The following is an 11436-nucleotide window of genomic DNA, read 5'->3' as shown; positions in this document are numbered from 1 at the left end:
TCCCTCGGATAACGCTGAGATCGCTCCCCTGACCACATCTGCATCCTTCTTTCCTAGGGAGTTGGGGACTCCCAGGTCGGATGCGGGGCCAGCCTAGCTCTTATGTGGTGCTCTTCTGCCTTTGCAAGCTAAGATTTCTTTTTTCCGGGGCGTTTTCCGAAGCAGAAGGCCTGACTTCTCTGCCCGTTACAGATCGCTGTGAAAACGGCATGCGCTCTGTATTTCACTCCGTACTGCGCAAGTCAGCTCTTTAGCGAGCGGAGCATTTAGCCGCGTTACAGCCGTGCTACAGCCCTGCAGAGAAAGCAGCACATTTTGTATCCTGCCCCGACTGGCTCGTGGAAATAAGAGACACCCTATTAACAGCCCTTGTCCAAACAAAGCATCGGCCGGGCCAGTGCCAGCGCTTTCCATCCAGGAGCAGTGTTTGTTTTTCCGTGCTCTTAATCTCACACGTTGAACTGGGTCTGGTAGAAGTGACTTCCCGGCTGTTGCATAACCCTGGTGTCTTCGGGGTGGGGGACACGTGGACCTGACCTCGAGCTCGGGAAGTTTCCTCGCACCAGGGAGAAGCTCCCCAAAGCCTGAACCGTCTCTGCCGGACCTCTGCGTCCGGGGGGGCCGGGGGATCCGGGTGCTCCTCGCGGGGCTGCAGGCTGCTGCACCAGCAGAGCATCATTGCTTCTCTCCAAAAAGGCGGCAGAGCAGAAATCCTGTCCGTATCTGGCACAGTCCAGCCTCCAGGGATTAATTAAAGGCTTTTTCAGTTTCTCTTTCAGACCCCACAACGCCGGTCCCTGCCTCGCTGAGGAGGGGACGGGAGAGGCGTGTGCTCCGGGGAATCACCAGGCTGCTTCAGTTTTCGGTTTTACGCTGCAGTCGTGTTTTGCACCTGGGGGAATACCGCAGCGCGGCCAGAGCCGGGCTCCTCCGTGTCGGGTCCTTACGTCACCGGTACGGGCTGCAGCCCGGCGCTGGGGCAGCACCGATGTCCCCGGGCTTTGCGGCCCCCTCTCCTCCAGGATGCTGCCACGTGTCCCCCTGGAAACCCCCGGGACTTCTGCGATGCCCATGTCGGCCCTGCTCGCTGCGCGCGCTGCTGAGCTTTTAGGTTTCCCCTTGTCATCCCGAAGCTCTTCCTCCTCCTCCTCCTCCTCCTCTGCAGCGCAGCGGGATGGAGCAGCCTCCAGCTGCCCTGGGAGGTTTATCAGCTCTGCCTGGGTGCTCGCAGCGATCTGCACGAGGACCTGTCCCCGTCCTACGTGCTCCCCGCGGCCGCTGCGCCGGGGTCTGCGAAGGGGCTGCCATTCCCTCCCGAACGGCGGCCAACGTAATGATTTGATGAGTCTTCACCCTCTCTCCTTGCTGTGATATTTTATAAATAAGGTGCACGGCCTCGAGGTCCTTCTGCCTTGTGCTGGCTGACTCCAGCTGCCCCCAGCGTGGGATCCCCTCTGCAAGGAGCTGCTGGCATCGGAGTATTTTCTTCCGAATATTGCCCAGAAATGCGTGCTGCTGCTGCTGTGTTATACTCCGCTTCAGAGGCTGGCGAGCCAGTTAATCAGCTGTCCCTCCATCCCTCCAGCCAGCTGCTTCTCATATGTACAGGTGATTTATTTTACTATACTAAATTATTTTACTATACCTGCAGAATAGCGCATTTCCAGTTCCACGTTCACCAGTATAAACTGCTTTTGATGAAATACCCAGTCGAGCAGTGCATGGTGGGCACTGCTGCTCTGGCGAGGAAGGAGGGAAGTTTGGTGAGAAAAACACTACTACTAACTACAAATTCCATAAAATGTGGGTTATCCAGATAATCTGCGCTTCCCAGGCTCGGCAGAGGCTGCGGACGGAGCCACGGGCCGGCAGCGCGTGGGGAAAGCAGGGAGGGCTCGGGGGCCTCGGCGGCGTGCAGCCTGCGCGGGAAGGCGCTCGGTTTGCGTGAGCCTAGTTTTAGCCTAACAGGAGGCAAAAAGCCTCGAGCGATGCCTCCAAACCTCAGAGGAGCAGGAGGTGCGGATCTCGGGTCCAAAATCTTCTTCACCGTCCCTAATAGCCCCTTGTACTAATAAACAGTGCTGCACATGCACAGCTTGATCCAAACCCTGGAGAAACCAATGGGAACTGCTGGATGCTCCCTACCTGGAAAACCAGATCGTGCATTTCTGTGACTAAATAGGTCTTTAGGAGAGAAATTTCAGGTGCCACTTTTCTAACATGCTGTATCGGGTTCTGACGGTACTTAGAAGTGATGAGTTTTCTTGAAATAAATACTGTGCGACGCTGTAAATCTCAAGAAAACCCTCACTTTCCATCTTTGTCTTTTCCTCAAATGCATCATCAGCTGCTCGTCCTTGGGCTGCTCTCAGCTCTCTCCGAATTGGGTTGTCCCCCGTCCTCGTCCCGCGTTCGGGATGGGTTCACCGCTTGGGAACATCGCTGGGGCGATGGAGCAGCCGTGTCGACCCCCATGTGGTTAAAACTAACCCCACGAGCAAACCCTTATCGTTTTCGTTACGACTTCTGCATGAGATAATGGGTTTCCACTCTGAAAATAAAGCGCTCCGCTGCAACATTTACTTTGTATGAACGCCTTGGCATTTATATTGCAACAGGAGCCTATTCAGTGACATTATCTGATAAATATCGTGTTATACAGCTGCAATTTACGGTGCCTATATTTTTAACGGTGCTCCTAAACTAAATTAAACGCTTCTAAAATATGGTACTTATGGAAAACAAATGTCTGTTCCGGCAATTTTGTTTTTCAGGGTACACTATTTTTTTAAAACCAGATACCATCTTTATCCTGTCAGGCAGTAAATTATGCACTCGCACTTTCATAAATTCTCCCCCTGGGAACGCAGTCAGTGAAATGGAAATGGCTTTTTCACACCCTCAAACTCCCGGGAAAGAGAGTGGCAGAGCCGACGCGGTTGTGAACCGGAGGTCTGGGGGGAACCCGCGGAAAAAGGGGTTTTGGGGTGAGCCGTCCCTTGTCCCATGGAAATACCGAATATCCCCAGCAGCCTTTGGAGGAAGAGCCAGGCATCTTGTACATTTGGGCCTTTAAAAGCACCGTCATTAAGCAGGTCCATGGTGATGCTCGCTTTTAAACGCCTCGGCAGCTCCTCGCCCAGCTGCGGTTACCGCAGAAAGTCCGATGTGTCCGTAGGAAGGGATGGGAACGGGCTGCGGTGCCCGCGAGCATCTTCCCGCGGAGCTGCTTCGGCCGCGGTCTTTCCAGGTGACCCCTCTGGAGGGACAAAATCTGTTTCTTAGAAAAATATCGCAGCTGCCCGTCGAGGGATGGTCATTCGTAACGTCGCAGCTCTCATTTTCTGTACGGTTTATTTTGGTACCACGTTTCTGGCTACAGAAGGTGACGGAGATCCCAAACGAACCTCGCTCCCCGCTGCTCTGCCACATCGAGCTCTCTCCTCCCGCAGGCACCGTGTTTTTCCCTCGTTTCGGAGAGGAAGAGGACTACGTGGGACAACGGGGAACGGAGAAGGGTGCGTTCACGTAACGACGCGGCGGTGCCTTCTGCAAGATGGGAATGATTATTATTGCAATTTAGAGCAGAGCTTGTTCTCTTCTTCTGCGACTGCATCTGCTTGCTATTCTCCAGATTAACACCTATTTTAATAGAAGGCAAATTTCACGATTGCGGCTGAGCACTGGACAACCCTACGGATGCAAGGAGGTTTTCGGCATCTTCGCGCTGCTCCTGCAAGGGCCGAGCGCCCAGCTGGTCCCTGCCATAAATTAAAGTAGCCCTGAGATTTCTTTGACTCCTTCCACCTACGAGAGGCCTCAGAAGAGGGTATCGAGGGCAGTAAATAGCAGGTGTGAGTCCCCTGCCCCATTTTCGGGTTGCGGGGTGTCTCTGAAATGTCCCATCGGAGGGTCACCACTGTGCGGCCCCCCGCTTCGCCCCGGCTACGCGCTCACCTTCGCGGCTGCGTTAATTCTGTAATCGCTGATATTCGGTGAGCCGATTCCCTGCAAAAATCAGTGTATTTACGCCTGGTACGGCGGCACCGCGCTCGTCCCGAGGGCAGCGGCAGCGCGAAACGCGAGCACCGCGCTCTGCAGCACTTCGGGGGACGTTTAAACGAAGGCTAAACCCTTCATTTAAAAACATCTGTTAATCCTAATTACGTGCCCGTCACCCAAAGGTTACCTGTTTTATTCCTTTAGGTATGCAAAAAGACGCGCTGGCGAAGGAGGATGAGACGCGGCTGGTTTCTTCCCCGGAGATCATGTTTCTCATGTTTCCTACTTGTTGCATAACGGCTTATTTTAGCACCGATCAGCTGAGGCTTTGTTGTGCAGACAATCCGGCCCTTTCGGGGGATCCGTGCAGCGCTGGTTCTTCCAAAACGCTTTTTTGTTTTTATTATTAGATTTATTTCTCCTCTTAGCGAACGCCGACTGACAGCACCCTGCCGCAGCTCTTCATAAGCGTTGCATAAATGTCTCGCTACGTAAACGGGGCACCGTGCAGTTAATATACGTGACCTTTCTGCAGGAGCATCCATCCAGTGTTATCTCGGTGCATATTAGCTGCGTGTGTTGCATATACGTGTTTGTGTAGGTATTTGGTATAAATGCGCATATATGGTAGCCAGAAATCTGTTAAGTGCGTGATCAATGCTGCAAGGGAAAGTACTCAAAATTAAGCAATGCCAGAATCCCGCCTGCCCGTGCAGCTTAATAAATGGCCTTTTGTTGGAGCACAGCGAGGTTTTAATTGCCCGGTCGGATGCTGTTTCCCTGCTCTACCTGCGTCTCGCACGGGGCACGAGGTGCTCGGCGGTGCCGCTTCGGTCCCATGGACGGATGTGTTTTCCTACGGTGCTTCCCACGATGCTGCCTCCGTGCTCGGGCACCTTAACCCTCCCCAGCCCCCGTGCAGGGCCAGGGTGACACGTGGACGGGTAAGGTCCGAAGTTGCCACTAATTTAGGGTGCTCCGTCCGGGAAGGGTAACGCCTGCGTTTCCCGGAACATGGGAAACGCGGTCGTCGCCGGCTCTCGGGGCCGCGGCCGGCTGGAGCGGGCTTTTCGGGGACTCCAGCAGCCGGACTCGGGCACTTGCACCGCGCGTCCGGAGCTGCTGCTTTTCAAGGACCAGTTACGTTGGGTGGGTTTAGCGGAAGCACCGCAAGAGGCTGCGTCACGGCCCGTTTCAAGACCCCGTTTCCACCTCCACGGCCCAAAAAATAAAAAAGTAAAAAAAAGGAAAACTCCCCAAATGAGCAAAGCAATGTTGTTTTCCTCCCCTTCTTGGAAGAGCCAAAGGATTTTGAGTGGTTTTCAGCAAATATGCAGCACAGCCTCACGAGACGGCAACTTTCAGCCCAATTCACCCAAGTTTGGGGGATGACACGGGGAGCGGGAGCGGGGCAGCGCGGCGGGGGGGTCCGCGCCGTCCCCTTCTCCCCAGTGTTTTTAACAACCCCTTTTGGGGCAAACCGGGCCCCAAATATCCCAACCGACGGCGCTACAGCACCCTCCCCAAGCGGCGCTGCACCGTCCCGCCGCGCACCCTGCGCGCCCGGGCGCGGAGGGGCCGGGCGGCTCCGCGGCGGGCGGGGGGGGGCGGCGGCGGCGCGGCCGGGCGCTTCCCCCCCCCCCCCCCCCCGGGGCGGCGAGGTGCGCGCCGGGGCGCGGAGGCTGCGCGGGCGCCGGCGGCGCTTCCCACGGCGCCCGCCCGCCCCGCGCCCGCGCAAGGCGCTCGCCGCGGGGGGCAGCGCGGCCGCGCCGCCGCTCCGCGATGGGCAAGAAACGTCTTTTTGACGCAGGAGAAATGGCAAATTTTAAGTACGTCATTAATATGGCGCCAAAAGGCTGCTTTTTTTTTTTTTTTTTAAAGTATAAGCTTATTTTTTTTTTTTAAGGTTGCAGCCGCAGCCCAGCGGACGCCTGTGCACGGCGCGGAGCCGCCGAGGTAAAGCGGGGGCGGGGGGCGCCCGGCCGCCGCACCTGGCCGCGCCGCTGCGCGCCCGCGGGCGGGGGGGGGGGGGGATTTTGGGAAAGGGGCGGGGGGGCAGCGCTGTCCGCGGCCGCTCCGGAAAGTGGAGAAGCCCCCGGCCGTGCGCGGGAAGGCGGCGCGCAGCGCTGCGCGCCCATGGCGGGGGCTCGGCGGGCGCGGGCCCCCCCCGCGCGGCGCCCGGCGCTGCCCGCGGATTGAGCGCGGGCGCGGGGAGGCTGCGGAGCGCCGCCCGCCCCCTGCGCCCTCCTCCCGCCGCCGCCGCCGCCGCGAGCCGGCGCAACTCCCGCAGGACGCTCGCCGCGGAGGTAAGGGATGGGCGGGGGGGGGCTCCGGCGGGTCGCCGTTCCGCAGCCCCCCCCCGCCCCGCGTTTCTGCGCGTTTCCTCCTTTTATTCCCCCCCCTCCCCTTTTATGTATTTCGGGGCTGCGCGGCGGATTGCGCATGTTGGGCGCGCGGCGCGGAGCGCACGGGGGCGGCGGCGCTGCTGTAAACAGCAACTTTTAAAGGGTCGCCGCCTCCCTCGCTCGCCCTTTTCTCCCCCCTTTTTTTTTTTATTATTATCATTATTATGCCCCAAATTAATGACTGCGGCAGAGCGGCCCGGGGGCGGGGGGCGCGCAGCCGCTCCGGGGGGGGGGGGGCGGCTTGTTTTGGGGCTGCGCAGCGCGCTGGGGCGCGGGGGCGTGGCGGCCTCCGCGCTGCGGCCTCCGCTCCGCGGCTGCTTCCTCGCCGCCCTCCCGCCCCCCTGCGCCGCGCGCAGCCTCCGCGCAGGCCGCCTCCCCCCCGGCCCCCCCCGCTCCGCTCCGCCACCTGCCCCGCGCGGCCCCCCCCCCCCCCCCCCGCGCTGCGCTGCGCGGCCGCGGCTCCTCCCCCGCCGCCGCCCGCGGGTTTGAATCCCGGCCCGGGGTTTGGGGGGGGGGGGGGAATGGGCGGCGGGGGGGTCGGCGCCCCGCTGCCGCGGGCCTCGGGGCGCTCGGCGGCCGCCGGGGTTGGACTAAGCCGGAGCTGGAGGCGGGAGGAGCCGGCGGAAAGGTTAAAGCAGAGGTTAGGTTTGTTTTTCCCAGGAAAAGCGAGGCCGGTTTCGGAGAGCGGAGGCTGGGAGCGGAGGCGGGGAGGCGCGGGAGCCCCCCGGGAGGCTGCGGCGGACGAGGGCGAGATGCGGGTGCCGGGCTGGGGCGGTTGGGGACGGGGGACCCGCCGGGTCCCGACCCCGGTGCTCGGGATCGCGGGACCGCGGCGGCCGCCGGGGCCCAGGTCGCCCCGGTCTCCCCGAGCCGGGCCCGGACCCGCCGGGGGGGCAGAGCGGGCGACGGGAGGGCGAAACCGGCGCGGGTCGGAAAGGGAAAGTGCCGTCAGAAACGTGAGCGACAGAGGAGAAAATCCCCTGCCAGGCTCGGACAGATGCACAGCACCGGAAGTAAACCGGGCTTGGCTGGTTTAAATTTAAACCAGGCTTAAGTTGGCCCCCCCGGCAGCGGGAGAAGGGCAGCTCCGCGGGGCCGCCGCGGTCCTCGGCGGAGGCAGCGCATCCCCGGCGGGGAGCCCCTTCCCGCGGCGGGCGGCCGGGCCGGGATGCTCGGCGGGGAGCCGCTCCCCGAGGACTTGTTGCCTCTCATTCCCGGTCGGAGCCCAGGAACGGTGAAGGCGGGCGGGAAGCGGCGCTGGGCCGCCCCGGCTCCTCGTGGGCCGCGGGTGGGAGCCGGCGGAGGCGGCGAGGCCCGGGCGGAGGCCGGGCGGCGGTGGAGGCCGGCGGGGCGGCGTGCCGTGCCGCTGGGGGCAGCCTTCCCGCGCCGCGCGCCCGCCTCGGCGCCGGCAGAGCAAACAGGGAAGTGGTTTTTCTGCAGTCTCATTGCAGCTCGCGAGCGGAGCCCGCGACCCGGCGCCTGGTGCTCGCCTGCGCCAGGGCCCGTCATGCCGGGATGCCCGGAGACGCGGGCGAGCGCCGGGGGATGCGGCTCGCTGCCACTCGCGCAGCTCCACGCGGGACCCCCGTGGGCAGCGGGAGCGCGGCCGGCTGCTCCTTGCCCAGCCGAGCTCTTGCCGTGCTTGGGACCAGGTAGCCGCAGGGCAGGAGCTTAATTTTGCCACCAAACCCCCGCCTAACTCGCCCAAGGCCGGCGATTTAAATGCACATGGGCTGATGCAGGGCCATCCCGGGCGGTCGTTTCGCATCAGGCCGGACAAAGCCGTCCGGAGGTGCAGACACCTCCGGGGATGCGCATTTCCTTGGAAAAGAAACCCACATCTGTTTCTGTTTGAATTTTTTAAGTGTACGTAGAAACCTTGCTGCCGGTTTCTGGCTCTGTAAAAGCTAGATTTTAGGCCAAGTTTGACCTAAGGGTGACCTTTCCAAAGTATTACAAATTTTTTTGGTATTTGTTTATGAGTTTAATAGTGATGCCATGTGGGGAGCGGGTCAGTTAAAGGTGACATTAGCTTTCGGTGTAAACAGAGGATTAATGCTGAAGCGCAGGCTACGTTTTGTAGGGACTTTACAATTGCACAGTGATGCGCGAAGGAAGCAGCATCGTCTTGGCCCTGCCTGGAAGTCACCCGTTTTGTGCAAGGGTCTGCTCGGTCCCAGCGGATTTGGTCCAACCTTCCCTCTTTGCGTGTGCTGCCGCGTGTCGTCCTCCACCCGAGCCGCGGCTGCGTGTCGTGGGGCCGAGTTCATCGACACCCCCCTTTGCTGAAGGCAGAATTTAATTTGGAGCAGGGGATAGTGCGTGTTGCTCGGAGGATGCGCTCAGGGGATGCTCCCAGGGATGCCCTTGGAGGATGCATGAGGATGCACTCGGGGATGCTCTTGGGGATGCTCCCAGGGATGCTCTCGGAGGATGCGGTTGGGGATGCTCCCGGGGATGCTCTCGGAGGATGCGGTTGGGGATGCTCCCAGGGATGCTCTCGGAGCATGTGGTTGGGGATGCTCCCGGGGATGGTCTCGGAGGATGCGGTTGGGGATGCTCCCGGGGATGCTCTCGGAGGATGCGGTTGGGGATGCTCCCAGGGATGCTCTCGGAGGATGCGGTTGGGGATACTCCCAGGGATGCTCTCGGAGCATGTGGTTGGGGATGCTCCCGGGGATGGTCTCGGAGGATGCGGTTGGGGATGCTCCCGGGGAAGCTCCAAGCCGTGCAAAGCAGTTTCGTTGAGCAGAGCCGCTGCTCCACCTGTGCCTCGACCCGCTTGGGGCTGCGGGACGGTGCGACTGCTGCTCCTGTTGCTGCCAGCTGTGGTCCCCTCTGCCGGGGGCAGGACGCAGGGACCGGGTTCGGTTAAGGGACGATGAGCGCATGCTCGGCTCCGACTTCTTCCCCTCCTTGCCTTTGGTGTATTTAATCTCGGTGACGAGGAAGGCCACGAAGTGATGAGCTTGCAGCTCCACCGTCACGCTCCAGAGCCTCTCTGCCCCTTTCAAACGCGCATGTAGCATCTCCGCTAAAACCAAGCAAACTGCATTGAAATCCGTCCTCGGTATCATTTTCCCCAAGCAAAATCTAACGGCTACTCGGAGCACGGCTGTGGTTTAATAACATCTGTTTCCCCTCGAGTCGCTGGAGGAAAGTATTGATATTGCCGTGTTCTCAAGGAACGTTTTTAATCGCGTTTTGACGGGGCAGTGCTTTCCCCGGCACCGATGGTTGAAGTGTTCATGGGGCTTTGGGGTGTTGTGCCTTATAACGGTGCGATAAACCCCCGCTGCCGTGGGGCGGAGGGGGGCTCGGAGGCAGCAGGAGCCTCGGGGAGCAGCCGGCGGCCGCGCGGGGAGCTGACTCAGAGGTGAAACCCCGGCGGGGTTGCACGCCGCCGTCCTCCCGCCCTCGCCGCTGCCCGGACTTCCCCCGCGGAGTTTCCACCCCGGCTCCGGCCGCTCCGGCAGCTCGCAGCCGGCAGCGGTGCCGGGGGGTGCGGGACCCCCTGCCCTGCCCTGCCGGCCCCCGCGGCCCCCCTGCTGCTGGGCCTCCGGGAGCAGGGGAAGCCGGTGCAGAAATGCACCCCTAAAGCTCAGAAACCCCCCCATGAAAATTGTTTTTTCCCGTTTTTGAAGCCCCCGGGGGGCTCGCGGCCGGAGGGTGAGTACGCGCCGGCGTTGGGAGCGAGCGGGGATTCGGCCCCGGGATGCGTTTCCCGAGCATTAAGTGCAATGTTCAATTTCTGTCGTTACAGATGGAAGAAAAACGACGGAAGTACTCGATCAGCAGTGACAACTCGGACACCACCGACAGTAAGAGCTTTAACTCGAGGCTTTGGGCAGGACACCGGGCGACTCGCCCCCGGCGGGAGAGCGTTGCGGAGCTGCCGGGCGGGAGTGGGGGGAGCTCGGCAGCGCGGGACCTCGCGGTGCTGGTGGGAAGGGGAGTTTGCCTGGAGTCAGGGCAGCATCGGACCCTTCCTCGCCTTCGGGGCTGATGCGGAGAAGGGATAGTTTGGCCTCAAGTCGGTAGTTTCCCACCCGTTGCTCTGGGTTTCTTGGGGATGTTGCGGTAGTTTCGCCTGTGCCTTGCTGGGAGTTTGCTCCCCGCGCTTTGCAGGGCTGGTTTTGGAAGCGGCACTCCGAGCTCCCCGCGATCCCCCGGTCCCGGCGGCTTGCCGACACGAGCCGCCTTAGCCGCCTCCCCTGCCCTGGGGCCTGGGGCGGTTTTAATCGTGGTACTAGACAGCACGGCCTCATCTCTCCCGGGCTTTGGTCTTCATGCTGCGGGTGATGGGGAAGCTGTTGACACATGCTCTCCTGCAGGATGGCTGTAAACTGGCTGATGGCCGCCTTTTTGACGCCTCTGCCAAGCGGGGACGGTGGTGGCACGTTGTCCCCCCTGGCTGTGGTGCCACCCTAGAGCTGGAGAAGAGGGGGCTTGGCTCGGTCTCCTCCCTGAGCCGGGCGGGTTTTATCCCCTCGTGGCGCTGGGCGGAGGTGCAAAGCTCGGCCTCTGCCGCGGGTGACGCTCCCCTCTTGCTCGCTGCAGGTCACACCACGTCCGCGTCGAGATGCTCCAAGATCCCCAACACCAAGTCCGGCTGGTCGAGGCAGAAGGAGAAGAAGCCCTCTGAGGTACGTGGGTCTCCAGGCTTTCTCCAAGCTCGTGGGTCTCCACGCTCTCTCCAAGCTCGTGGGTCTCCAGGCTTTCGCTGAGCTCAGCTTTGCCCATGGAGCCCCGGTCGGCCTGGCAGGTCCTTGCCCCACGGCCACGAGCTGCCCCGCGGCAGGCGTCTCCCGCTCGATGGCCCGGGGAGCGGGCACCGCCGCACTGCACGTCGGGCTGCGCCGGGCTTTGAGGTTTTCCTGTGGTCAGTGCCGAGCTGCAGCTGCTCCGCGGTCCGGGTTCACGTGGCCACGTCCGACGGGTGACCACGCCGCAGCCCGGGCCACGCTCTGCCCAGCAAAACCCTCCGGGGTCGGGAATCGTCCTTCTGCGCTGCCAGCACAGACGCGTT

General features: G+C 61.5%; 1 protein-coding gene and 1 long non-coding RNA gene across 6 annotated transcripts in view; both read left to right on the top strand.

Annotated features, from left to right (window-relative positions):
• The first annotated feature begins 205 nt into the window (after window positions 1-205).
• On the top strand, window positions 206-4775 carry LOC135330038 (uncharacterized). The gene is made up of 3 exons (XR_010391776.1): window positions 206-954; window positions 1387-1608; window positions 3383-4775. It is a non-coding gene; the product is annotated as an uncharacterized LOC135330038 (long non-coding RNA).
• A 923-nt stretch (window positions 4776-5698) lies between these two features.
• JADE2 (jade family PHD finger 2) overlaps window positions 5699-11436 on the top strand; it is a 49391-nt gene continuing 43653 nt past the window's right edge. Inside the window, exons 1-4 of one of the 5 annotated variants that reach the window (XM_064521122.1) lie at window positions 5699-5831; window positions 5909-5958; window positions 10171-10228; window positions 10968-11053. In XM_064521122.1, the coding sequence (XP_064377192.1) occupies window positions 10171-10228; window positions 10968-11053 (144 nt within the window). In that variant the 5' untranslated portion in view covers window positions 5699-5831; window positions 5909-5958. Of the gene's footprint in view, window positions 5959-6179; window positions 6309-6854; window positions 7048-9063; window positions 10077-10170; window positions 10229-10967; window positions 11054-11436 lie in introns of those variants that run through there. The other 4 variants (XM_064521125.1, XM_064521123.1, XM_026118256.2 and 1 more) reach the window with 4 other exon arrangements.

Source organism: Dromaius novaehollandiae, chromosome 15 (assembly GCF_036370855.1).
Source record: "Dromaius novaehollandiae isolate bDroNov1 chromosome 15, bDroNov1.hap1, whole genome shotgun sequence".
Lineage (NCBI taxonomy): Eukaryota > Metazoa > Chordata > Aves > Casuariiformes > Dromaiidae > Dromaius > Dromaius novaehollandiae.
The sequence above is the reverse complement of the archived record's forward strand: the minus strand, read 5'-3'. Positions and strand labels throughout refer to the sequence as shown.